This window comes from Macaca fascicularis, chromosome 10 (assembly GCF_037993035.2).
Source record: "Macaca fascicularis isolate 582-1 chromosome 10, T2T-MFA8v1.1".
NCBI classification, from domain to species: Eukaryota; Metazoa; Chordata; class Mammalia; order Primates; family Cercopithecidae; genus Macaca; species Macaca fascicularis.
Window position 1 is genome coordinate 59,536,039 of NC_088384.1, and position 25,499 is coordinate 59,561,537.

At 38.7% G+C, this 25,499-nt stretch overlaps 1 protein-coding gene, 1 non-coding gene and 1 pseudogene across 2 annotated transcripts in view; 2 read left to right on the top strand and 1 right to left on the bottom strand.

The window, feature by feature from the left end:
• Window positions 1-8,236: 8,236 nt before the first annotated feature.
• On the bottom strand, window positions 8,237-8,608 carry LOC135965353 (cyclin-dependent kinase 2-associated protein 2 pseudogene; annotated as a pseudogene).
• Window positions 8,609-12,545: 3,937 nt separating this feature from the next.
• Window positions 12,546-25,499, top strand: part of LOC135965561 (POTE ankyrin domain family member G-like) — a 33,162-nt gene continuing 20,208 nt past the window's right edge. The window contains exons 1-7 of the mRNA XM_065522608.1: window positions 12,546-12,945; window positions 13,114-13,292; window positions 17,697-17,811; window positions 17,971-18,144; window positions 20,990-21,096; window positions 22,427-22,564; window positions 25,007-25,077. Of these exons, the coding sequence (XP_065378680.1) occupies window positions 12,556-12,945; window positions 13,114-13,292; window positions 17,697-17,811; window positions 17,971-18,144; window positions 20,990-21,096; window positions 22,427-22,564; window positions 25,007-25,077 (1,174 nt within the window). The 5' untranslated portion in view covers window positions 12,546-12,555. The remainder of the gene's footprint in view (window positions 12,946-13,113; window positions 13,293-17,696; window positions 17,812-17,970; window positions 18,145-20,989; window positions 21,097-22,426; window positions 22,565-25,006; window positions 25,078-25,499) is intronic.
• On the top strand, window positions 23,792-23,898 carry LOC135965802 (U6 spliceosomal RNA). Its single transcript, XR_010578915.1, has one exon. It is a non-coding gene; the product is annotated as a U6 spliceosomal RNA (small nuclear RNA).

The window sequence follows — 25,499 nt, forward strand, 5'->3', positions numbered from 1 at the left end:
TTCTATACCAATGGAAAAGAAAAAAACAGGTGTTTTAAGTATATATTTTCATAGTTGTCTCCACCATGACTGATAATTGATTAGCTATAGTTTTTCAATGACTAAAATTAAGATTTATCTGTCTGTATGAATGTTCCATTTCCTTTCCACAGCCTGTTGGAACATGAGTGTTCAAATGTTAACATAGTATTTTATACTTTTTATACTCTTAATCATAATGTCAACCAAAGTTTTGTAAACTGAATATCTGTGATTTGAACTGTGGGGACCTGTATATAGTAGAAGGATCTTTAGGAGTAAGTGGTTGATTGTTTTTGGCTGTCCCAGTAACCAACTAAAACCATTATACTTTTGACCACCATTCTCAGTTTTCCTAAGGTGTTCTACCAAAGCAAAAACAAAATCAGAATAAATTTATAATAGAATTACTTCTGAAATAAAATGAGTTGAAAATGTACAGAAAAACAGTAGTACAGTAGCCCTCCTTATCCCAGTTTCACTTTCCACAGTTTTCAATTACCAGTGGTCAACTGCAGTTTGAAATTATTCAATGGAAAATTCCAAGAATAAACAATTTCTACGTTGTGAATTGCACACAGTTTTGAATAGCACGATGAGATTTTTACCCCATCCCAGGTGGAACTGAATGTGAATCATCCCTTTGTCCCACAAATTCATGCTGTCTGCGCTTCCTGTGGGTGAATCACTAAGGAGCTAGCTGGGTTATCAGATCAACTGTTGGTATCACAGTGCTTGTGTTCAAGTCACCCTTATTCTATTTAATAAGTGCAAGAGCAGTGTTGTGCAGCAATTAGAATATGTCAAAGAGAAGTTGTAAAGTGTTTCCTTAAAGTGAAAAGGTCAAAATTCTCAATAGGAAAAGAAAAATATATATACACTGAGGTTGCTGAGATCTATAGTACAATAGAAAATGTTAAGAGAGGCCAGGCATGGTGGCTCACACCCACTTACTCCCAGCACTTTGGGAGGCCAAGGCGGGCGGATCATGAGGTAAGGAGATCGAGACCATCCTGGCTAACATGGTGAAACTGCATCTCTACTAAAAGTACAAAAAATTAGCCATGCGTGTTGGCACCCGCCTATAGTCCCAGGTACTCAAGAGTCTGAGGCAGGAGATTCACCTGAACCCAGGAGGTGAAGGTTGCAGTGAGCCAAGATCGCACCACTGCACTCCAGCCTGGGTGACAGAGCAAGATTCCATATCAAAAAAGAAAGAAAGAAAGAAAAAAAGAAATGTTAAGAGAGAGGGACCATATTCACATAACTTTTATTGGAGTATATTGTTATAATTGGCAAATTTTATATTAAATAATGTTGTTAATCTCTTTCTGTGCCTAATCTATAAACTTTATCATAGGTATGTATAAGAAAAATCATAGTACAGGTATATATAGTTTTCAGTACTATCCATGGTTTCAGGCATCCACAGAGGGTCTTGGAATATATTCTCCATGGATAAGTGGAGACTACTACTGTCCTGAAATCTTAGAACATATAATCTATTAATAAAACAAAAACAAAACCTGGTTACTGGTGACATAGGGTATATTTTTGGAAAGCAGATATTTACTATATGATAAAAAGTATGGAAGTTCTTCATATAAAGATACTATATTTCCCTCTTCACATATAGGAGCAGGTTTAGAAACTATAATACATCACATTATATATCATACTTTCTATGTATTTGGAGGGTAAGGAAGGAAGTATCTAAATAGTTGCATCACTTCGGATATATTTGCAATAATTGTCATTTAAAATGCTTAAATTCTTTAATGTTTATAAAACTACAATATGAAACTTTCAGCCAAATCTAATATTGTTAATATAAAGACAGAAAAAATATATACACAGACAGACTGCACAGTCCTTGTAAACTATAAATCTAAATATGTGTCTTAATGATGGCCCTGAGTGTAACATACTTTTTGTGGTTGAAAAATAATGTATTCCTAACACATCCTTGCTACATAAACGATTAATCTAGGAAGAAATAAAGGAATAGAGAGGATTCTTACTAATACAATTTCTCTTGACCTACCTGTGACAAAGACTCTTTCCTTTGAGTAAACCTTTAGTCAGGTATTTGAGTCCTTCTTAACTAGTCCTGACCTCAGACTTTTCTCTGTCCTTGTAGAACCCAGTTTGAACAAGAATCTTGCTAAGTCAGTGAAGGAGTTGAAAAGATTCCACCAGAAAATATGCTACTCTGGCATATTGACTATTTCCAATAAAAACGAAGCCCCTCCCCCCCCCAAAAAAAACAAAAAAAACACAAACAATCAAAAAACAAGCAAACAAAAAAACCCAAGGCAGGTTCAAGATCACTCTTAGTTTAACTCTGTTTTTTTAAAAAACAAGAGATGAAATTACCATGTGTAATACATATTCTCTATACCAAAAGTAGTAGCGTTCTTGCCATTAATGATTGGAAGGTAAAGCTGAGGAAAATCTGCACAAATAAATCTTGTTAAACTAACCTTTTTCTTCTTAGTCACTTCTCTAACCAATAAATTACTGTAACCCAAGCCCCTTTGACTCACCACATTTCACACCCACTCATGTTTAATTCAATAAATAACGAGTTGGACTCTTAACCACCTCTTTGGGTCTTCATTTCCTCATATAGGCTTTTATGCTGAGTAAAATATATACAGTTGACCCTTCAATAATGCAGATATTAGGGGTGTTGACCCTCCACACAGTTCAGAATACATGCATAACTTTTGATTCCCCCCAAAATTAACTACTGATAACCTACTGCTGACTGGAAACCTTACTGATAACATAAATAGTCAATTAACACATACACACATACTTCATACATTTTATGCATTATATACTGTGTATATAATCAAGTGGCCAGTGGTAAAGAAAGTTGGTCAAACTAACGAATGACATTTTAGATTAAAATTGACTTTTATGTAACCCAATTATTCTTACCCTATGCTCACAAAGTTGAGTTTAAGGTAGTTCGATGCAGATGGTCACTCCATTCCAAAGCCTGGGTCCAAATACCCTGTTTCCAGGAGGAGCCAGCTTTCTTCAGAAGGTGGCAAGAGCATTGCAAAGTACTGAGGAAAACTTTTTTTGCAGTATCTTTTTTCATCATTCCATATTTTGCTCTTTATAATTGCAACTTCTCTCCTTATACATGTCTCTTTTGAGACTTCTCACTTCTCTAAGGTGCTATTTTCCCTCCTCATCTATTTTTTTATATGTAGCATGTCCCTCCTTATTGTGCTGAAAAGGCTTCAGACTTGCTGTTCTTGCCAGGAAACATTTCTGCAGTGCGTATGGGAGTGGAACGACTTACAGAGTGTCAGGGCAAGTCCTTACATTTGTTTTATGCTTAGGACACAACACAGAAGATAATTTTCTAAGTTAAAGATTGTATGATTTTGTCTTGACTTCAGAAACTGGTCATACTTTTTACTTTAGTTTCTAAGAACCTCAGAGCTGAGCTTGAAACAACTTGAATAATTCCAATGAGACATTTGTTATTTATCCTTTTAAAAAAATACTTCTAAAAAAATAATAAATCATTTTATTATTGCTCTAAATTTGCCAGGTTCATTTTAGAGTTTTATAAACTGTCTTAAAACTAGTTTACGGCCAGGAGCGGTGGCTCACGCCTGTAATCCCAGCACTTTGGGAGGCCGAGGTGGGAGGATCACGAGGTCACATCAAGACCATCCTGGCTAACACGGTGAAACTCTGTCTCTACTAAAAAATAAACAATTAGCCGGGCGTGGTGGCGGGCACCTGTGGTCCCAGCAACTCGGGAGGCTGAAGCAGGAGAGTGGTGTGAACATGAGAGGCAGAGCTTGCAGTGAGCCGAGATGCGCCACTGCACTCCAGCCTGGGCAAGATCCAGACTCCATCTCAATAAATAAATAAAAAAATAAATATAAAAATAAACTAGTTTACATTAAGTTGGAATAAAGTTAACCAAATTAACACAAACATGTTTTATTGCACTTCTCTTTATTCACAGATATGGCCTTTTTTTCTTTTATTTACAAATGAAATGTTTGTGACAACCCAGGTGAAACAAGTCTATTGGTACCATTTAATAAACAGCCTGTGCTCACTTTGTGTCTTGGTTTCACATTTTGGTAATCCTCACAATTTTTTAAATATTTCATTATTATTATATTTATTATGGTGATCTTTGATCAGTGATCATTAATTTTATGGGAGGTGGAGTTTGCAGTGAGCAGAGATCGCTCCATTGCACTCCAACCTGGGCAACAGAGTGAGACTCCGTCTCAAAAAAAAAAAAAGTTTTTATATGTAGGGTACAAAATAATATCTGACCTTAAGGTGTGTGCAGATTTTTCTGAACTAATTAAGACTTAAATATTAACACGAGTGATTGTTTTTGTTACAATCGCCAGGTTCTGATACTTTCCCCAGAAGAAAGCATATACAAAATTTTCACATAATTTAAAAACATCCACAGATATGTACTATGGATTCAGTTTATGAATCAATAATTCAGCTCTTCAGAAGTAAAAGATGACATGAGAAAATATCTGATTTTGAGTTGGCAAGGAATAATAATGTTGAAATGTACCTTGTTAAAAACTGCAAAAGTTGTGGCTAAGTAAGACGTTGTGTGTTACTGAGATGCATCCATGTGCCCAGTGAGAAGACTTGTAAGAATCCGTTTGGGAATAATGAGAACATGAGCATTCCCCTCCCTACCTCCACCACTCCCCTCCTGCCATTTGAATGTTGTGAATATACCAAACATGGTGATTTAGGTCACTTTTATTATTTCAGAAATTCCAGATACTTTACTACTCATATTAAATAGGCCTCGAAGGGAAGTTTGCCATTAATTAATGTCTAATACGAAGAAAAGACAAATGTATGTGATCTGTAGTGAACAGTAATAATACAATCTGAATAATACATTTAAAATTTTTACTCCACTTTCCAAGTAATAAAGCATTGATTCTAAATATATTCTCTATTTGTCAAAACAAATAGAAATTATTTAGTGTTTCATTTAGAAAAGTAATTAATTAATGATGTCTCTAAGTTAATTTTTTACCTCTTTCCCCCATATCATTTTTGTATTATATAAGAGAGCATATTTTTCTACTCTATCTTGGAATTAATTAGCAAAACATAAAGTATGATATTTAACCCACGGCTACCACATTTTATTCAGTGTATTTAGTAGGCTCTCATATATCTGGAAAAGAAAACTTAAGATATAAACATAAGCAAACTAGAATAACATCTTTTTTTCCTTCTATTTACTTTACTTCTTGAATCCAATGATACAATATGGCTTCATCTACCTCTGAGAATACACTTAAAACTACAGAAGCAAATTAACATTCTCCCGATTCACAGGTAGTGCAATATTGAAGATTTCATCTCGTTGAACACATGTTGGATCAAATTTACAATACTAAAGCGCTCTTCTAAATACTGCAATGTGTAGATGGAAGACAAGCTAGTCAGGTGGCTGAGTGAACATCATGCTGGTAGGCCTTTTCAAGCTGTCACTTGCAAGATGTTTGACTGCTGAGAATGTTAGCCATAATTAATCGCAGAGATAGGAGGCTGCAAATGGGCGAGGTAATGTTCAAACGCATGGAATGAACACTAGTCATGGTAAAAGATAATAGATGTGGCCTCATTGCTTTGAGAAAATTTAGAGAATATTTTGGGTCACACGGATACATTTCTGCCTTATTTGTGAAATGTATTTAATGAAGTTACATCACACATGTAGACTTCCAGATCCTGTGTCTAACGTACTTTCCTTGGCTTTGTGGGAGAACACATATTCTAATGAAGCTCATTTTAAGGCAAATATTTTTTGAAAATCCAAAACTGATAGATATATGTATGCAGGGTTCCTTCTTATATGTCTTTTATAAACAGTGAGGTGGTATTTCTCCTTTAGTGTTTAATGTGTTTCATCACATAATGTCCTAGAAGTTTTATCAAATTTTTCTCTCCAGCTTTTGAAGGTGTATGAGAGCAAAAAAAATGCAGTCTGCTGCTTCACTAATAAAACTAGGACAAAGGCCATTCCGACTGAAATATGTGAAACACTCACTTTTATTCATTTCAAGCATTTAAAACTCTAAATTTGGACTTGAATAAAGACATTTCATAGAAAAACAATTATTTTTTATTTATTTTTTAATCTTTATAACTTTTAATAGTTTACAGCCACAGTGGCAGCTTTTATATGTGTACATGCATTTAAATACAGTTTTGTACCATAAATAGCCATGTGGAAAAATATCTGCCTCTAGGCAAAAAAAAAAAAAAAAAATCTTTGCCACTACATAAATACCTTTAAGTAATACTGAAAATAGATGTGAGGTAATTTTATCTAAAGTGACCGTAGCCTATATTAAGACATATTCACTGTAACAATTCAAGTTTTAAAATCCTTGTTTTATAACTTGAAAATGTGTCTTTTTTGAAAAACATCTTTACATTTATCGCTATTGTACATTTATTTGGTAGGAAACAGGGATGTTTGATGTCTTGCAACAGGGATGTTTGATGTCTTGCAACGATAAAATGATCATATTCAATAGAAAATTATCTCACATTCTGCATAACTTCTGAACATTCTATAAGACAATTACAGAAGTGAAAAACCAATTTGTAGATAACTGAATGAGTACGACCATTTAATATATGTGAATAAAGGCATTTCAGAACATTTTAATGTACACTACACTTTCCGATAGTAAGATTTTAGGTTAAAATAAGATTATACTTTAAAAAGTTGACCATTTTGAAAAAATCATATCACTGTTGGCAATGCCATTTTCATACTTGAGATGCTAGTCCAACATATTGCTTATCCATTTGCTTCTGTTTGATTTTATTGTTATTACATTCATGATAATGCTAAAATACACACATACACAATTACTTGGGGTTTTTTTGTTTTTTTAATAAAAAGCCCAAAGAAAAATGCTGACAACGTTCAGTTGAAATTTTGAAACTGGGTTTTATAATTCTGCCCACACACCAAAAGCTGAAATGGTCTATGAAGATGCAGTTTTTGAACTAATGAAGCAAGTAGTAAAACTGACAAACCAAGTGAAAATTATACAAGGAAACACAATAATAAGTTAACAAATGAATTATATATAATACAGTTTTTCTTCATGTTGACAAGACATCATTTAATCCTTTTTAATATTTTCCCTTCTCTTTTAAATAAATAAGCTTATTTGTTAATACTTTATCTAACTCTTTTATTCTCTTACCAGTGTCAGTAATACTTTATTTTTCATTATTTCTCTTATAAAGTGACTTCTGAACTTGCTAGTTTGTTTAAACTATCACAAGGTCAGAAAACCAAACACTGCATATTCTCACCCACAAGTGGGAATTAAACAATGACAACACTTGGACACAGGGCGGGGAACATCACACAGGGGCCTGTCATGGGGTGGGGGGCGTGGGGAGGGATAGCATTAGGAGAAATACCTAATGTAAATGAGGAGTTAATGGGTGCAGCAAACCAACAGGGCACATGTATACATATGTAACAAACCTGCACGTTGTGTACATGTACCCTAGAACTTAAAGTATACTAAAAATAAATACGTAAATAAAATAAAAAATAAATAGAAACATATTAATCATAAGTAAATGAAATATCTGATGATCTTATGTCTGGTAGTAATGTCATCTAAGTATTTAAATATTCATCGATATATTCCTTTGCTAAATTTTCTTTTATTTCTCTTTTATATTACACTTTTTTTAGAGAGCACAACTCCAAATCATCTTTTATTAATGTAGAAAGGTCATATTTAGCAAAAGACACAAGGCAGGGAAGTGTCAGGCCTGAGGCCTGAGCCCGTGCTGAGGGAGAAGGGGGCTCAGGGCATGTGGGAGAAGTGCTGGGAAGGGCTGAGTTATGGGGGCCGCAGAAAGTTCCAGTGGGCAACACTGTGGGCAGGTCATGGGTGGGACTCACGGGGACCTCGCTGCTAACTCTCGTTGCGTTGGCGGAGTGGGGTGGGGGGAAGGGAGGATCATTAGTGCTGCCACCTGGAGTGAGAGCCACCCCTTGGTTCCTGGAAGTCACCATCAAGGGACACAGGACAGGAAGCGCAGGATGGTTAGTGCAACTAGGGATGAGAGTCAGGGAGAAGCAGGTGCTCTGGAGTGGCCAGGAAATGTCCAGACACAGAGGCTTAGGAGCTTCCTGTTAAGTGTGTGGGTTCCGCTCTGTCTCTGCCAGGCATTCTGACTAGGGATGGATGATCCCTCTCTTCAGGCGCTCCGTGGTGCTCTTGCTGCCAGCAAAGGTGGTCCGGATCCCTTTGCCCATCTCCCCTGTGACCAACAGCAGTTCCATGTGGGTGCTCTGGCAGCCCTGGGTGCCAGGTGGTTTCATGGCCTACACACAGCCGATGGAAGGTGGTCCAAAGTCGTTAAACAGCGGTCTGAAAGGGACAGCGGCTCCTGGCACTGAACCCGACGGTGATAGGACGCTTCCTGTAGAGACCGGGGTGCCCAGCCCAGGGGTGCTGGAGCCGGGGGTGCTGCTGGGGGCAGGCGTGATGGGTTTGTAGGACATCCTCAACTTCTGGGCACTGCGGAGCCAGCAGGCCGCTCCTCAGGGTTTGGCTGCCTGGCCGCTCAGCTGAGATCTGATTTGCAAGCTGGCTGCACACCCCGTACTAAATCTATGTTAAATTTTTTAACCGCAGTTTTTATTAATCTAAATACAGTTCAGATATTCTCGATGAAAATTTCACATTTGAGTTGAGACGTACTAAAATGTAAAATACACAATGGATTTCAAAGATTTCATAAGAAAAAAGAATGCAAACTATCTCTAGTAATTTTTACATTGATTACATGTTGCCACAGTATTTTGGATTTATTGAGTTAAAATATGCAATTATTTTTTTAAAAAATCTATGCTACATTTTTGTTAAAAACATTTAAATAAACTATGAAATTACTTCTTGGGATAGAAAAGGGGACATTATTAAATATTTACCTAAATTTTTTCAAAAACGTATCTTTAACAAAAACATTTTCAAACAAAACAAAAGTATTTTAATTTTGAATAGGTAAAATAAACTTATTCCTGCTGGAATTCAATCCTGGTATGATTTCTTTTTTACGCATTTGAGGACTCTGTTTATAACCCAGATAAAACATAAAGCTTATGAAACTCCTCTGAGAATGTCGAACACAAATTACCTGTGTAGATATCAGGGTGCAGATGATGCTGAGGCCGGGCTGGCTGAAGAAGAGCAGGATGAAGATGCTGTACTGGCACAGGGGCTGGCCCCAGGTCACCCGCCCTTCATGTACGTGGTGATGGTCACCTGGCTCACCAGCAAAGTGAACAAAAGGTCGGTGGCGGCCAGCCGCATACCAGTGTGTAGAAGGCGGTCTCCTTCTGCTCCTCGTGCGACTTGCACAGCCGCATGATGGCCACCAGGTTGCCCACCACCCCAAAAATGGACGGTCCCAGGCTGTCCGGCAGATTGGGCTCCAGGTGAGGGACACATTGACCTGGGAAGGGGTTAACATGATGGTGGCTGGTGGTGTGCAGCCCTGGAGTGTGAAGCTGAGTCTGGGGTGATGGAAGAGAGACAAAGCCTCCATGAGTGAAATGACCACCTGCAGGATGTCAGAGCCACGCCCAGGAAATGGGATGCTAACATGACAAGGGAGGATCTCAGTCCCACTCTCTGGATTGCAACCACTTACCAACTGCAGCCACCCAAATCTCCAGGCTCGCTCTGCTCCTGCCAGCGGCACACCATTGCTGATCTTAATATGTATAAACTGAGCTTCACATTCCTCTTCCTCTCCCCCGCCCCCCCCCCCCCACATGCCTATCTCACTACTCTGACAAGAGCCATCTTCAGGGAAAGGTAACTCCCTAGTATTATTCCTGACAGATTCTGAGTTAATAAAATGCTCACGGAAACCCTGGAAGACAATTTGGAGAGTGTTTTCTTTCCTTCCTGGCTCCACTGGCAGTGCCCCATCTCCACGCCTTCTACCCAATGGCCCAAATCCCATGTCACGTGTAGCGGCCCCAGTGGTGGCCTCTGCATGAGCCCCCATGGTCAGCCCTCAGCTGTCCTGGACCAGCCTCCAGCCTGCCTTCACCTCCTCCTGCTCAGCCTGGAAAGTGCCAGGGCTTTGGCTTCTGAGAGCCAGGTCTCAGTGGCTGCGATTTAGGGATCTGAGGTCAGAGTGGCCAGTTTTCAAAAACGTGGGAAACAAGAGGGCCAGCGGGATGGATCTGGAAAGAACAGTGCTGGGTTACTCGTTCAATTTTTTTCCTTCCTTCAAACATGAGTCCCAGCTTTGCTGTGCCCCCCCGTGTAGGCTGTGGGAGGACAGCTTGCAGGTGTGCGCCGCACGTGCAGGTGGCAGGAAGCCTGGGTCCCAGCTCTGGCCGCTGTCCGCCCCAGCCGCTAGCAGCGTCAGCAGCTACTGATGTTGGCGGCTGCTGCTCACTGGCATTTATAAAGTACTCCACCCTTGGCTGGGTGCGGAGGCTCAGGCCTGTAATCCCACCACTTTGGGAGGCCAAGGCGGGTGGATCACCTGAGGTCAGGAGTTGGAGACCAGCCTGGCCAATATGGCAAAACCCTGCCTCTACTAAAAATACTAGAATTAGCAGAGTGTGGTGGCGGGTGCTTGTAATCCCAGCTACTGGGGAGGTTTAGGCAGGAGAATCGCTTGAACCCGGGAGGCGAAGGTTACATTGAGCCGAGATCAGGCCATTGCATTCCACCCTGGGCAAAATGAGTGAGACTCTGCCTCAAAAAAAAAAAAAAACGAAACAACAAAAACCCCTGCTCCTCCACCCCCTAGCATCAGAATACAGCAGAACATTTAGGTACCCACAGAACATAAACCAAGATGGTCTGTGTCCTGCATTTTAACAAACATTAGAGTTTTAAAAGAACTGAAATCATGTAGAATGTATCCTCCAGCCAAAATGGCATCCAATTAAAAATAAAAAAGTAAGATAATAGCAAAATCTTAAATACTCGAAAGATAAACAGCACATATTTTAGTTTTGTTGGTTTTTTCTTTTTTACATTTTTATTTATTTTATTTTAAGTTCTGGGGTACATGTGCAGGATGTGCAGGTTTGTTACACAGGTAAATTTGTGCCATGGTGGTTTGCTATACATATCAACCCATTGCCTTGGCATTAAACCCAGCATGCATTAACTATTTTTCCTGATGCTCTCCCTCTCCCGCCCCCATCCAGGGGCCCCATTGTGTGTTGTTTCCTTCCCTGTGTCCATGTGTTCTCATTGTTCAGGTCCTACTTCTAAGTGAGAACATTAGGTGTTTCGCTTTCTGTTTCTGCATTAGTTTCCTGAGGATAATGGCTTCCTGTTCCATCCATGTCCCTGCAAAGGACATGATCTCATTCTTTTTTATGGCTGCATAGTATTCCATGTTGTATGTGTACCGCATTTTCTTCATCCAGTCTATCATTGATGAAAATTTGGATTGATTCCATGTCTTTGCTATTGTGAATAGTGCTAAACAGCAAGCACACTCCTAAGGGAAACGTCTCAAGGGAAACTATTAAATATATTAAACTGAATAAAAATACGACATATCACACTTGATTCAACACAGGTAAAGCCAGTGCTGGCAGGAAAATGTGTTTCACTAAATGTGTATGATGGAAAAGTAGAAATTTCTCAAATAAAATTTCAGCTATCACATAAAGAAAGTAGAAAATAGTAGCAAAATAAAACCAAAACAAATATAAGAAAGAAGCCTGAGCTCTGAGCGGCAGCCGTGGCCACCGGCAACAGCACTGCCACGAGTGTCTTGTGGGCTTTCCTCAGAGGAGCCTGTCAGCATCCTCCAGTTCCAGGCGCTCTAGCCCCTGTCCTGCTTCAAGAGGCTTTTTCCAACCAGAGGCCTCTCCTCCATAGCCTGAAGGCTCGGCCAGTTCCCACAAAGTTTGCCGGGAACGCAAGGCTGTCACTAATATTCGTGGCACCAAGACTTGTGCGCAGGTTGCACACATTGGCCACTGTCTGTGCCACGTGCAATGACGCCGCCTGAGGCGCGCACACCGCACGCGCACGCCCATAACGGCTTGGCTTGCCTGTAACGGCTAGGCCTGGCTCTGCGTTCCTGGCTTGGCTTGGCGTTCCTCCCTTGGCTGGGCGTTAATCGCTTTGCCCGGTGTTTCTCGCTTGGATTGACGTTTCCTCCATCGCGTTCCTTTGCTGGGCTTGACCTTTTCGCTGCTGGGCTTGGCATTCCCTTGGCTGGGTTGGGTGTTTCCTTTGGGCGGGGCGGGGCGGGGGTTGGCCCTTCCTGGGGGCGGGGGGCGTGGGATCACCCCGGGTGGGCGTGGGCTTTCCCCGGCTGGGTGTGGGTTTTCCCGGGTGGGGTGGGCCGGGCTCCCCTGCTGGGGTTGGCAGGTTTTGGCTGGGATTGACCTTTCTCTTCAAACAGATTGGAAACCCAGAATTTCCTGCTAGTTGGTGAAACTGGTTGGTAGAGGCGATGTGCTCGCTACTACCGGCCTCCCCTGGCTGTTCAAAGCAGATGGTGGCTGAGGTTTCTTCAATACCCGCTGCCTCTGCTGTGAAGAAGCCATTTGGTCTCAGGAGCAAGATGGGCAAGTGGTGCCACCACTGCTTCCCCTGCTGCAGGGGGAGCGGCAAGAGCAACGTGGGTGCTTCTGGAGACCAGGATGACTCCGCTATGAAGACACTTAGGAGCAAGATGGTCAAGTGGTGCTGCCACTGCTTCCCCTGCTGCAGGGGGAGTGGCGAGAGCATTGTGGGCCCTTCTGGAGACCAGGACGACTCCGCTATGAAGACGCACAGGAGCAAGATGGTCAAGTGGTGCTGCCACTGCTTCCCCCGCTGCAAGGGGCGCGGGGAGAGCAACGTGGAAGCTTGGGAAGACTACCACGACAGCGCCTTCATGAAGCCCAGGTACCACGTCCCCAGCTGCAAGGGGCGCGGGGAGAGCAACGTGGAAGCTTGGGAAGACTACGACGACAGCGCCTTCATGGAGCCCAGGTACCACGTCCCCAGCTGCAAGGGGCGCGGGGAGAGCAACGTGGAAGCTTGGGAAGACTACGACGACAGCGCCTTCATGGAGCCCAGGTACCACGTCCGTGGAGAAGATCTGGACAAGCTCCACAGAGCTGCCTGGTGGGGTAAAGTCCCCAGAAAGGATCTCATCGTCATGCTCAGGGACACTGACGTGAACAAGACGGACAAGCAAAAGAGGTAACCGGGCCTGGGCTGGGAGGAGGCGGGACGTGGGGGGATGATGGGGACATACCCTCCTGGCGGGATCGGGATCCTGGCTTTCTGTTCCTCCGCAGGCCCCACACCACCCTGGGTGTGGAAACCTCAGAGAGGTCAGGGCACAGGCCCTTTATGAACAGCAACACAGAAACAAAACTTTAGCTGATTTCCTATCCGATTATAATTTCCCTTATAGAGCACTAATAGACTGTATGAAAGTGACTTAACTCGCAAAATCAAGTCGATGCAGCAGATTATTTTTAATGTACACATTTTAAAACAATGTTCTATACATTATAGAAAGGTGTATATTGAGAACTAAGTCCCATAATATATCAACTTCTGGGCGAAATATTTTTCAAATAAAATCCAATATGGATTTGATATCAATGTACCCTATGTAAATATGTCCTTTACTGAGGAACCTTACAAGGAAACTGAAATGGGAAGATGGTTTGTGTCCTTGAATAGGAAGATTCGTTTTTCTTAAGATGTGAGCTTTTTCTGTGTTTATCACTTTTACGTAAGCCAAATAAAAATAGCAAAGTTTTAGCATTTTTACACTGCACATCCTGTATTTTATTGCTGTAATAAATTAATTTTTTGTACCAGAATGGAAAAAGACTTGCTTTTCCAGATATCAAAATGTGAATGTGCTATTTCCACAAATTGTTTACTAACAACTGAAAAAATATCAATGAATAGAACAGAATAGGAAATCCAGAAATACCCAAATATATGTAAGAATTTAGCACTTGATAATGGGGATGTTTCATATTGATAAAGCAAGATTAATCATTAATAAATGAAATGCATGCTGTTTGGAGAAAACTAGCTAGATTTTTATGTCACAAAAGTAAGTTCCTGGAGTATAGATTAAAATTTTTAAATATACAAAAGGAGAAAAGTACCAGAAGAAAACACAAAAGCCTATTTATATATGCAACTATTTATTTATTTATTTATTTTTCTGGGACAGAATCTCACTCTGTTGCCCAGGCTGGAGTTCAGTGGCGCAATATCAGCTCACTACAACCTCCGCCTCCCGGGTTCGAGCAATTCTCTGCCTCAGCCTTTTGAGTAGCTAGGATTACAGGTGCCCGCCAGCTCACCCGGCTAATTTTTTGTATTTTCAATAGAGGCAGGATTTCACCATCTTGGCCAGGTTGGTCTTGAACTCCTATCCTTGTGATCCACCCGCCTCAGCCTCCCAAAGTGCTGAGATTACAAGCCTGAGCCACTGAACCAAGCATATATATGCAGATAAAATAAAATAAGCTCAATTTAAGATTGGGCAAGGTATTTTTTGCATATCTACCAGTGACTTGTGCACATAGGAAAACGTAGTGTTCCTGGTAAGAGAAGGAATTTAAGTTAGAAGAGGAATGAAATACTGTTTTCTATTGAAGTTAGAAGAGGAATGAAAGGCCGGCCGCGGTGGCTCACGCCTGTAATCCCAGCACTTTGGGAGGCCAAGGCAGGTGGATTACGAGGTCAAGAATTTGAGACTAGCATGGCCAGCATGGTGAAACCCCGTCTCTACTAAAAAATACAAAAAATTAGCCAGGCATGGTGGCATGCACCTGTAATCCCAGCTACTCAGGAGGCTGAGGCAAGAGAATTGCTTGAACCAGGGAGGTGGAGGTTGCAGTGGACTGAGATTGCACCACTACACTCCAGCCTGGATGATGGAATGAGACTTCATCTCAAAAATAAATTAATTAATTAATAATAAAAATAAATAAATAAAGGAATGAAATACTGTCTTCTATCCACAAAGTTTGTGAGGGTGAAGAACAGTGGTACTTATGTAGTTGCTGAAAGTTTAGGCTGCTGCAACTTTTCTAACACACTTCGATGATAAGAACCACATGTTAAAAATGTGTATGCCTTTTACCTATCAACTCTATTATACTGAAATATCTATATGAAATAGAGACATATGTTTTTCTTGGTATTGCTTAAAATAGCAGTGTATTGAGAAGAGCTCACATAAAGATTTTATGAAAAAATTTCAGTGCATCCATAGGATGGAATAACATGTAACCATTGAAGGTGTCAGTAGATACAGAGATATGTTGATGTGCAAAGATGTACTTTGCTATATGAAGTGAGGAAAAAATCAGTTTTTTAATACACCTACACAAACAGAATCTGCTCTTGTGTTACCTGAAAACATGTAGAAAACATAATCAAACTTATTTCTGGGGATTTGTAAGTGAAGTTCTTCCCTTTCTCTTATCTGTGATTTCTGCAATGAATATCTGAAAAGTTTTAGTTAAATTTCACTAGTAATTAAATAATCCTTGGGAAGAGAAGGAATGTACTACTTGCATAGATACAAATAATTTCTCACATTTTGTTATTTATTTTTATTCCTGTGGATAGCTATCTTCTGTGAACTTTTACCCTCTTGAGAAGTAGAGGGTTTCTGTTTACCTGTTCCTGTAGATTTTATTGTATATACATTTTATTATAAAATTATCTTTTCATTATATATATAAACATGTGTAAAAGGTATGAATTAATTATTTTATTTTAGTTATATATTTATGAAAACTAAAATAGCAAATATAAATGACCATTACTATTGTAAATGTATTGCTCTACTCAACAGGAGCATTCTTTAAAAATATTGAACTCCCAAGCTGTGTTTATGCATTCTTTCAATCCGTTTAGTCATCAAACATAAGCCAGACACCTATTATGTGGAAGGCATATTCTACCATCTCTCAGGATCCTTCCGTCTTTGAAAACTTCATATTTACCTGCTGGGCCTGAGCAAGTTGAGAGATTTAAAATTGGGGCATTAGGAGGTAATCTCAATTGAAACTTTTCTTCCTTCCTTTCAAACAAAAGCATTTCTGAAGGTAGACAATAGTAAAAGATAACCCTCAACTACCCTTCTGAAAATGTATAAGTCTTGGGTAAAGACTGTTTTAGTACTTTTAAGAACTAAAATGTGGCACACAAACAGCATGGAATACTATGCAGTCATAAAAGAAAGAACGAGAGCATGTCCTTTGCAGGGACATGGATGGTGTTGAAGGCCATTATCCTTAACAAACTAATACAGGAACAGAAAACCAAGTACCGCATGGTCTCACTTATAGGTGGGAGCTAAATGATGAGAACGCACGGACATCTAGAGGAAAGCGACACACACTGGGGCCTATCAGAGGGTGAATGGTGGGAGGAGGGAAAGAAGCAGGAAATAGAACTAATGGGTACTGGGCTTAACACCTGGGTAGTGAAATAATTTGTACAACCAACCCCCTTGACACGTTTTTACCTATGTAACAAACCTGCACCTCCTGCTCCTGTACCCCTGAAAGTAAACGTTGAAAAAAAGCTCCACAAATAGTTTCATAAATTCATTTTAAAAGGAGAAGAATTATAACAGTCTTAAATCCTAATATGAATGATTGGAAATATCTAATGTACATACATTGTATAAATCTAAGTATTGATAAAAATGAGCCCATGCCATTCATTTGAATTTCAAGCTTTCTTTGGCTTAAAGTTTTTGAAAACCAAAGTAAGAAACAGATTATTTTAGAAATTTGTTTGTGTTTTCACCTCAGCCCTCTTATTCCATACTTCTTTTAAGAACTAAAATTTATCTAAATGCTAGTCATCTGACTGGAACCGCCCCAGACGTGTTATATTGTAACATATTCTACTTAATGTAAGGCACCAGGGATTGTATGATGCCCCATTATTGTATGTCTCAATAAGAGAATTATTTAAATGCTGCCAATTATAGTTATAGTAAATCATGAATTATAAGTGGTATTTCAGTGTGAGAAATGGTGAAACATAGAGACAATGATCATCTTAGAATCACTAAAATACATCGTTACCTGTAATCTTTAAAACATACCTGAAAGTGTAGGTATAATTGTATCATCTCATTGAATTCAAATGTTGTCTTTAGTGGTATTAGTAAAAATTATAATATCTTACAATTACTGAGCTGTTATTTGTGTTAGGAACTATTCTATATCTTTCGTGTAGAGTCTTATTTAAGCATTACTGTGGTTTCCTCTGAGAAATCGACTCTTTTCATTCCCATTTTATTGATGAGGAAATTGAGAGCCAAAATAGGTAAGCAACAGCTGGGAAGCATCAGAGCTTCAAGTAGGATTCCAGCCCACGTTGAATGCCATTCAAGGGCTCTGGTCTTCCTATTCAAATAGGCTGCTCTTTCATTCATACAGTGAGTCATGAGGTAATAAGTAGTGTGCTTTCTTCAAAGGGAAATTAAGTTTGTTTTGAAGGCAGAGTAATAGCAGGCTATTCTGTGTTTGCTATTGCATGAATCATTGATGTAGCTGTAGATAGTGCACTACAATTTCCTAAAAAGTCTTCTCACTCTCATAGGACTGCTCTACATCTGGCCTCTGCCAATGGGAATTCAGAAATAGTAAAACTCCTGCTGGACAGACGATGTCAACTTGATGTCCTTGACAACAAAAAGAGGACAGCTCTGATCAAGGTATGCAGTAGTCAACTATATCAGCATGAGATGGCTTTGATTTCAATACATAGCATAAAAATGAGTTTTCTCATTTAAATGGAACTAGTTGGTGAAAGCTGTGGAATGTTACTTTTAATTCTCAGGACTTATAATTTATTTTTGGTCTAATACTGACAGGCTGTACAATGCCAAGAAGATGAATGTGCATTAATGTTGCTGGAACATGGCACTGATCCAAATATTCCAGATGAGTATGGAAATACTGCTCTACACTATGCTATCTACAATGAAGATAAATTAATGGCGAAAGCACTGCTCTTATACGGTGCTGATATTGAATCAAAAAACAAGGTATGGGTCTACCAATTTCACCTTCAAAATACTGAAATGCATTTATTTTAACGTTGACCTGGGTAAGGGCCAGTTTTCCATATTTGGAAGCTCAAGCATAACCTGAATGAAAATAGTTTGAAATGAGTTAATTATCTAAGACTTTATTTTAAATATTGTTACTTTTAAAGAAGCATTCGAGGGTACAGTTTTTTTTTTTTTTTAATGCTCTTGTGGTTTATGTTTTTTTTAAAAACACTGAATTTGTATAAGGTAATACTTTGTTTTTTTTTTCATGCCAGGTTTTTTTTCCCCTAATAAATGTAAAATGACAAAATTTGCCCTGGAAATAGGTTTTACATTAAAACTCCAAGAAAACTCAAACAGAGTTCAGTGAATAGTAATCCTGCCCCTTTGGCAAGTTCCAAAAAAAAACAAAAAAGCAAAAAAAAAAAACCAGTAATAGATATGAGGTGATGGATTTCTCAGTGACAAGTCTTTTTCTCAGTGACAAGTCTTAAGATATTTCTGATTGCACATGAGGCAGAAGCGGAAAGGGAAAAAGACAGCAATCAGAAATATCAAGGCCAATTTGGAAATTGGGTAACGGAGGGAAAGACCATGAAGAGGTTTTCTGTGTGTGTGTGTTGTTGCTGTTGATCATTCATTTGTTTCCTTTGTATGGTGAGACAAGGTTCTTTTCAATTTTAGAGAATGACAGTTTTCAGTTTGGGAGAGGGAGTTAGTGGGTTGTAAACTGCTTAGAGATCAATTTCAGGAAGCCTCTGAGGATCCAGATAGGCAGTGAATAGGTGGTAATGTAGTGGGAAACACTTGAGCAGAGGGAACGACAAGTAATTAACTGACTTAGTGTCCTATTCTGGTAAAAATGGCCAATTGGAGTCTCAACTCTGCTTTCAACTCTAGAATATCTTGATGGGAAGGTGGGTGATAAGGGGCTTATAAGGAGCAAGATCAGGTTGGATTTTGAGTTTACTAGACCTTGTTCTACTCTTACCGGGGAAAATTATGTGATGTTTTCAGCAAATGAGTCTCTCTCCTACTCTTTCCTCTTTTTGGCCAAATCCTCAAATGATAAAGGGAATTGGTTATGTGGATGAGCACTGAGACTGAAGTAATCGTCTATTGTACTAGCTTCCAGCTAGAGTTGTGCATTCCAGTTACCTCAGGAAAATTTTCAAATAATCCACAAGTCTAGGCTTTCCCCTGAAGGTTTTGATAGAGTAAGTCTAATATGTACATTTAAAAATGTTTCCTTGAAGCCAGGCGTGGTGTTGCAGGGCTGTAGTCCCAGCTGCTGGGGAGTCTGAGGTGGGAGGATTGCTTGAGCTCAGGAGTTCGAGTCTAGCCTGGTCAACATAATGAGACCCTGTCTCTAACAACAACAACAACAACAACAACAAATTTCTCAAAATCTGGATACACTTCTGCTTAAGAACCATGAATACATAAGTGTAATATGTAAATTCTTATGTCTCAGAAACTTAAGATATTTCCAGAAGAGTTGGAGTTGCATATGTGCTAATTCCTTTCAATCTTTCCTTTCCAATAACATTAATCTAACTTTTTTTTTGGTTTGTTTTTGAGATGGGGTCTCAATCTGTTCCCCAGGCTGTAGTGCAGTGGTGTGATCACAGCTTACCACAGCCTTGACCTCCCCAAGCTCAGGTGGTTCTCCAATCTCAGTGGTTTTTTTTGTTTTTGTTTTTTGTTTTTTTTGTTTTTTAGTAGAGATGAGGTTAATGCCATGTTTTTCAGGCTGACCTTGAACTCCTGGGCTCAAGTGAATCACCCACCTCAGCCTCCCAAAATGCTAGGATTACAGGTGTGAGCCACCATTCCTGGCCAAGTCTGACTTTTATATGTGGATGAGACATTAAAATGAATATTATTGGCACTATCAGCTTACGGAATAATACCTTTTCCTTTATACCTTCAGTTATTCCCTGCCATTCAGAAGGTCTTTAGAAATTTGCAGTGAGTAGTCTTTCATTAAGTAGAGAATGGCCCTCTCAGGATTTTGTGTCTCTTTGTTCACTTATTCAAGTGCTTAGGTCAGTAAGTCATTGTTAAGAGCAGAGTTTTCTCAATTAGAATTGTAGCAAATTCTAAACCTTTTTTTTAATCAATTGAAGCTGTATTGTGGACTATCCATTATGTCTCTTATGTTTGCAGAGCTTTGATATAATCAAGATGGCAGGTTTAAACACTAAAAACCATGGAGTTATTAAGAATACAGACGGGAATTCTGTTAGTTTCAGTAATCCTATGAACTGATGATTTAGTTAACAATCTGGAAAAAGTAAATACAAATAGATTTTAAATGAATGAATGGAAAAATTCTTCAAATGGGCAGTAGGAGTATTAATAGCAATTTTTATTGCACATTGGAGCTTCAACTTTTGGTAAAACATGTGAAACTAAAGAAATATTTTACATTCAAATTCTTGCTTTATACACAAGAATTTTGTCTTAGGGTTGGATAATATAGAGATAAAAGATACATCCCCTGCCCTCAAGAAGCTCTTTGTTTAAATGGAAAAAAAATCATCATCCAAAAGTGCCATGCCAAATGCTGGGTTAGAAGCAAAGAGTCTTAGAAGCAGTAAATGTTGAAAATGAGTTTTTGAGATGATCAGAGTTGATGTGGTCAGGCAGCGAAGGGGTGTTTCCAAGGGAAGCAGCAGCATGTGGGAAAGCACAGAAGAGTAAGATGGAAGCAGCTACATTTGATTTACTTTCTGTGAGTGTAAGTCCACGGGATCTTATATAAAGTTTCCAGTTCAGCTGAGAAATAGGTAATTTTTTGAATTACATATTGTTTTTGTTTTATATTGTTTTACAGCATGGCCTCACACCACTTTTGCTTGGTGTACATGGACAAAAACAGCAAGTGGTGAAATTTTTAATCAAGAAAAAAGCTAATTTAAGTGCACGTGACAGATGTGGAAGGTATAGTTATTTCTTTTAATCTGTGTGTTGTTCGAGATTGATAGCAGTCACTCAAGTCATAAATAATAAATTAGTAAGATTAAATTATACTTATTGGGACATAGTGATGAGTATCAACACAAATCAGTTAAGTAGAAAAACAATTATTTGGACTGGGCAACATGAAGAACAGTTTTAGTAGGATTCATCTTCTCTTATTGTATTGACTGATGTTATTTGTTGTATGATGTTTTTGGTTAGATGAGATTATGTTAGTTAAAGGGATTTCATGTTAATTTTATGAAATGTGAACTTTAGCTTTTAGTTTACTTTATGACCCAGTATTGAACTTCTTAACCTTTTCTAGTAGTTTTTAACCTCTGTGTCTTATATGCTTTTCTGCTAAATATGCTGCATGAAACCTAAATAGGAGTTGAAAATCCTTTTTTCTATTCAATGACTCTGCTTTAAGTTGCCTTGTTTGAAGAATATTAATGTTAGCTTATCCCTACTTGACAATTAATTGCTATTCCCACATACGGTGGGTCCAACAGCTTTTCCTTTTTTATTTCCAGTGTATTTTGATGGTTTTATTTTTAATTGGTATGGAGAGAGGGAGTGAAGATAGTTTTAAGTGGATACACTTTTCCTTTAATGAAGGCAAGCCGTAGGTGGGTGATAAAGAGAAAAGAGCTAGGCTTTGAATTCACACAAGACTGGGTTTAATCCCTAGCTTTCTTACTTGGTACGTGTGTGACCTTGGGAATCTTATTTACCACCAAATGTGTTGTCATATATGAAAAGTAGGAGAATATATCCTTCAAATTGATTGTGCATAAGTAAGGAAGATATATATGGCATTTAATTCAGTGCCTAGCACATGCTTATTGGCATCATTAACTGAAACTCCTATGACTATTCTTACCATTATTATTAATATTACTGCTTTCAGCAAGCAGAGAGTTCTTACTTATCTTACCCTCTAGCTGATTTTCTATTACAGCATATCAATCTAGGGAAGCTGTAAGGAAATTTTCACTTATAACCTTGTCCACTTCAGATAAGTGGCCCTAGCATTGTTTTTTGCCCATTGAAAGACTTTAAATTAATGTCTTCTACTTTCCAATACCTCACCGAGATAAGAGGTTTCCTTGTTGTCCCTTCTTTTAAACCTTGTTGGTATTTTACAAAGATGAACACTTAAGCACCCAAGTGCTTGTGTGTTTTAGTGCATGTAAATCTTTAATTCTGTATGGACAGGTAAGATGTTAAGTTGATAAAGTATATCAAATTAGCTTTTAAAATAAGTTTATTACAGTTCCTAAGGGAGAAATTATCTCTGTCATTTTAGAAATGCTCTCATACTTGCTGTATGTTGTGGATCAGCAAGTATAGTCAGCCTTCTACTCGAGCAAAATATTGATGTCTCTTCTAAAGATCTATCTGGACAGACAGCCAGAGACTATGCTGTTTCTAGTCATCATAATGTGTAAGTGTTTACATTAAAAGGCAAATTAATGCTAAATTGAGGTTTAAAATAATTATAACAATAGCATCTTACATATCAGGTGAGATGTCATAGTGCCGTTCAGCTAGTTTTAGAGTGGCAGTCAGTTAGTCCCCTGCATCAGCAAGAAATCAAAAAAAAAAAGCAAGATGATTTAGAAGTACCAATGGATACAGGATTCTTTATCTCAGGACTTTTAAGACCTTGATACTTAGAGATCCCAACATTGTTCATTTCATCCAAGTATAACACCTATGGATGGGATTAAAAAACAGTGTCATATCTTTCATTTTTCTGATTAGTTATTTGAGTCTTGAAATGTCCAGCTTAACAGAAAACCTTGTACTGTCTTCTGGAGACTATTTCCTACATACTCCTTGAATTTTTCAATAACTGAAGAGATTCACTAAATCCAAGGAAGACAGTCCCTTTTATCAAGTCAGAAGGAGGAGAATAAAAAGGACATTCCAGTCATTCTGATGTTTCCCTTGTTTCTGTTGCTGCGTTGTTGCCACTCAAACTGGTCCTGTTGCCTGGTAATGGTTGACCTTTGACACCAAGATGCCCTTACTGATTCAGATCCCTCAAGTCTTTAAGTTCCCATATCTATGCTTCTATGCTCAGCCATTGTTCCCAAAGCACTAGCACCCTGCTCTGGCAGCTGGGCATCCTGACTTGATCTGCAGACAAAGTGAGCAAAATGACACTTGCCCCCATATTCAGAACCTAATGTGGAAACCACATCTTAGCCACGAATTAGCTGAGACCTTCATGGTACAAAATCATTTGAGGCCGTTGTTGGTCTTTTCTCTGGCAGATATTAATTGGGCTTGTTCTAAAGGGTCAGAGGGGTTCAAATAATGTGACAGAAAGAGATCAGTGTTTGTTTCTTCTTCTTTGCTATCAGATCTGTACTTTGAGGCACCTTTATATTCTGTATAGAACCTTAGGCAGTAGAAAGTCCCATATGAACCTTCTCCAAGCAGTGGCTCCCAGTTGTGGTCGGCCCTTGAGTGATCTGTTTTACATGATAATGAAAATCGTCCAAGCTACTTTCATCTGTAACTCAAGATTTTAAAATATCTTCAAATTCTACCTCACAGGGAGCCATTGAAGAGAATTCTCAGAATCTCAAGTAGGTTATTTGGACTTAACAGAACCAAGCCCTGTGCATGACTCATCACTAATCATGTGTAAAAATAGGGCTTTGTGCTTGCTTCCGCAGCACATATCCTAAAATGGGAACAATACAGAGAAAATTAGCATGGCTTCTGCATAAGGTAGCAGCACAAATTTTTGAAGCATTCCATAGTTTGGTCAGTCACTGGAAGGTCATTTGACTATTTGCTGACTAGCTCTAAGGAAACAGTGTGAATCAAAGCAAAAAATGGGTGCCACCAAAATATTGAAATTGTGATTTGTACTAAAAAAATAGTCATGTAAGATGGTCTATGAGGTGAGTCAGAGCTGAATAATGTGTTTGGTGCAAAATATGTTGTTAGTGTGTATGTCAAAAATTAGAGAATGTCAACTTACAACTTCTTCATGGAAACTAAAAAACACATAGGTAGAGTTTTGGTCTCCATGTCAGCTGGAATTGAACATCAATATAAACCATTATCCTAAGAAACATCTGCTGGCTCAGAGTTGGAGTCGGTAGAGAAGGATCACTGGTCCAAGCCAGGTCTTAACATCCATTGTTTTTTCTGCCGTTGGTGTGATTGGTCAACTCCGTAATAGTGGACACTCACATTATCTACTTTAATAAGATATTTATGAGTAAATTTAGTTACAAACTAAGACGTAGTTGAGATGCCCAGAATTATAAGCCCTAAGGAGCAGGAAAACTAAGAAGCAAAATTAAGACTTAATAACATTTGCTGAAAACTATAACATTTGCATATTAGAACCTATGAACAAAATATGCATTGGGTTTTATTTGGGATTCCAAGATAATTTTAGTTATAATGTTTAGGAACAGATTATTTCTTTGCTTTACTATTTCTCTGAGCATTTAAAAAATGTTATCTTGTTAAATCTTTGTAACAACCTAGTGAAAGAAGGTAGCAAAGTCCTCACTTTGTTGAAGAAGATAAGCAAGTCATCCAAGAACAAATAGCAGCTGTTCATTATGGAGCTAGGACTTAAGCAGAGTTGGAACGCTTTCTATTATGTCATGCTAATGCAAGCTAATTTACTGGGTCACACTGCTCTCGATTTATGAGCATTTCACCCTACATTTTTGTCTTCTTTACTTAGAAGCTTCAAGAGAAGTTTGTAGAATGTACTCATAAGTGGATGGGATAATACTGTTAAGTTCTGATATTATGATATTGTTTGAAATACTCTAAGAATTTTACATTTGGTAAGTGTTTTACATCAGTATTAAAATAGTAATTTGGTTTATTACATTTTTATACATAGAATTTGCCAATTACTTTCTGACTACGAAGAAAAACAGATGCTAAAAGTCTCTTCTGAAAACAGCAATCCAGGTAACCCTTGTGATAGTGAATTACTTTAGGTCAGTTGTCCCTGATCTTTTTGGTACCAGGGACCAGTTTTGTGGAAGACAGTCTTTCTATGGGCTGGGGGAAGGTGGGGATAGTTTCAGGATTATTCAGTCATGTTACATTTATTGTGCTACTTTATTTATATTATTATTACATTGTAATATATAATGAAATAATTATACAACTTACCATCATGTAGAATCTGTGGAAGATCTGAGGTTGTTTTTCTGCAACTAGATGGTCTCATCTGGGGGCAACATGAGACAGTGACAGATCATCAGGCATTAGATTCTCATAGGAAGCACACAACCTAGATCCCTCGGGTGGGCAGTTCACAACAGGGTTCATGCTCCAATGAGTATCTAGTGCTATCACTAATCTAGGAAGGGGCAGAGTTCAGGCAA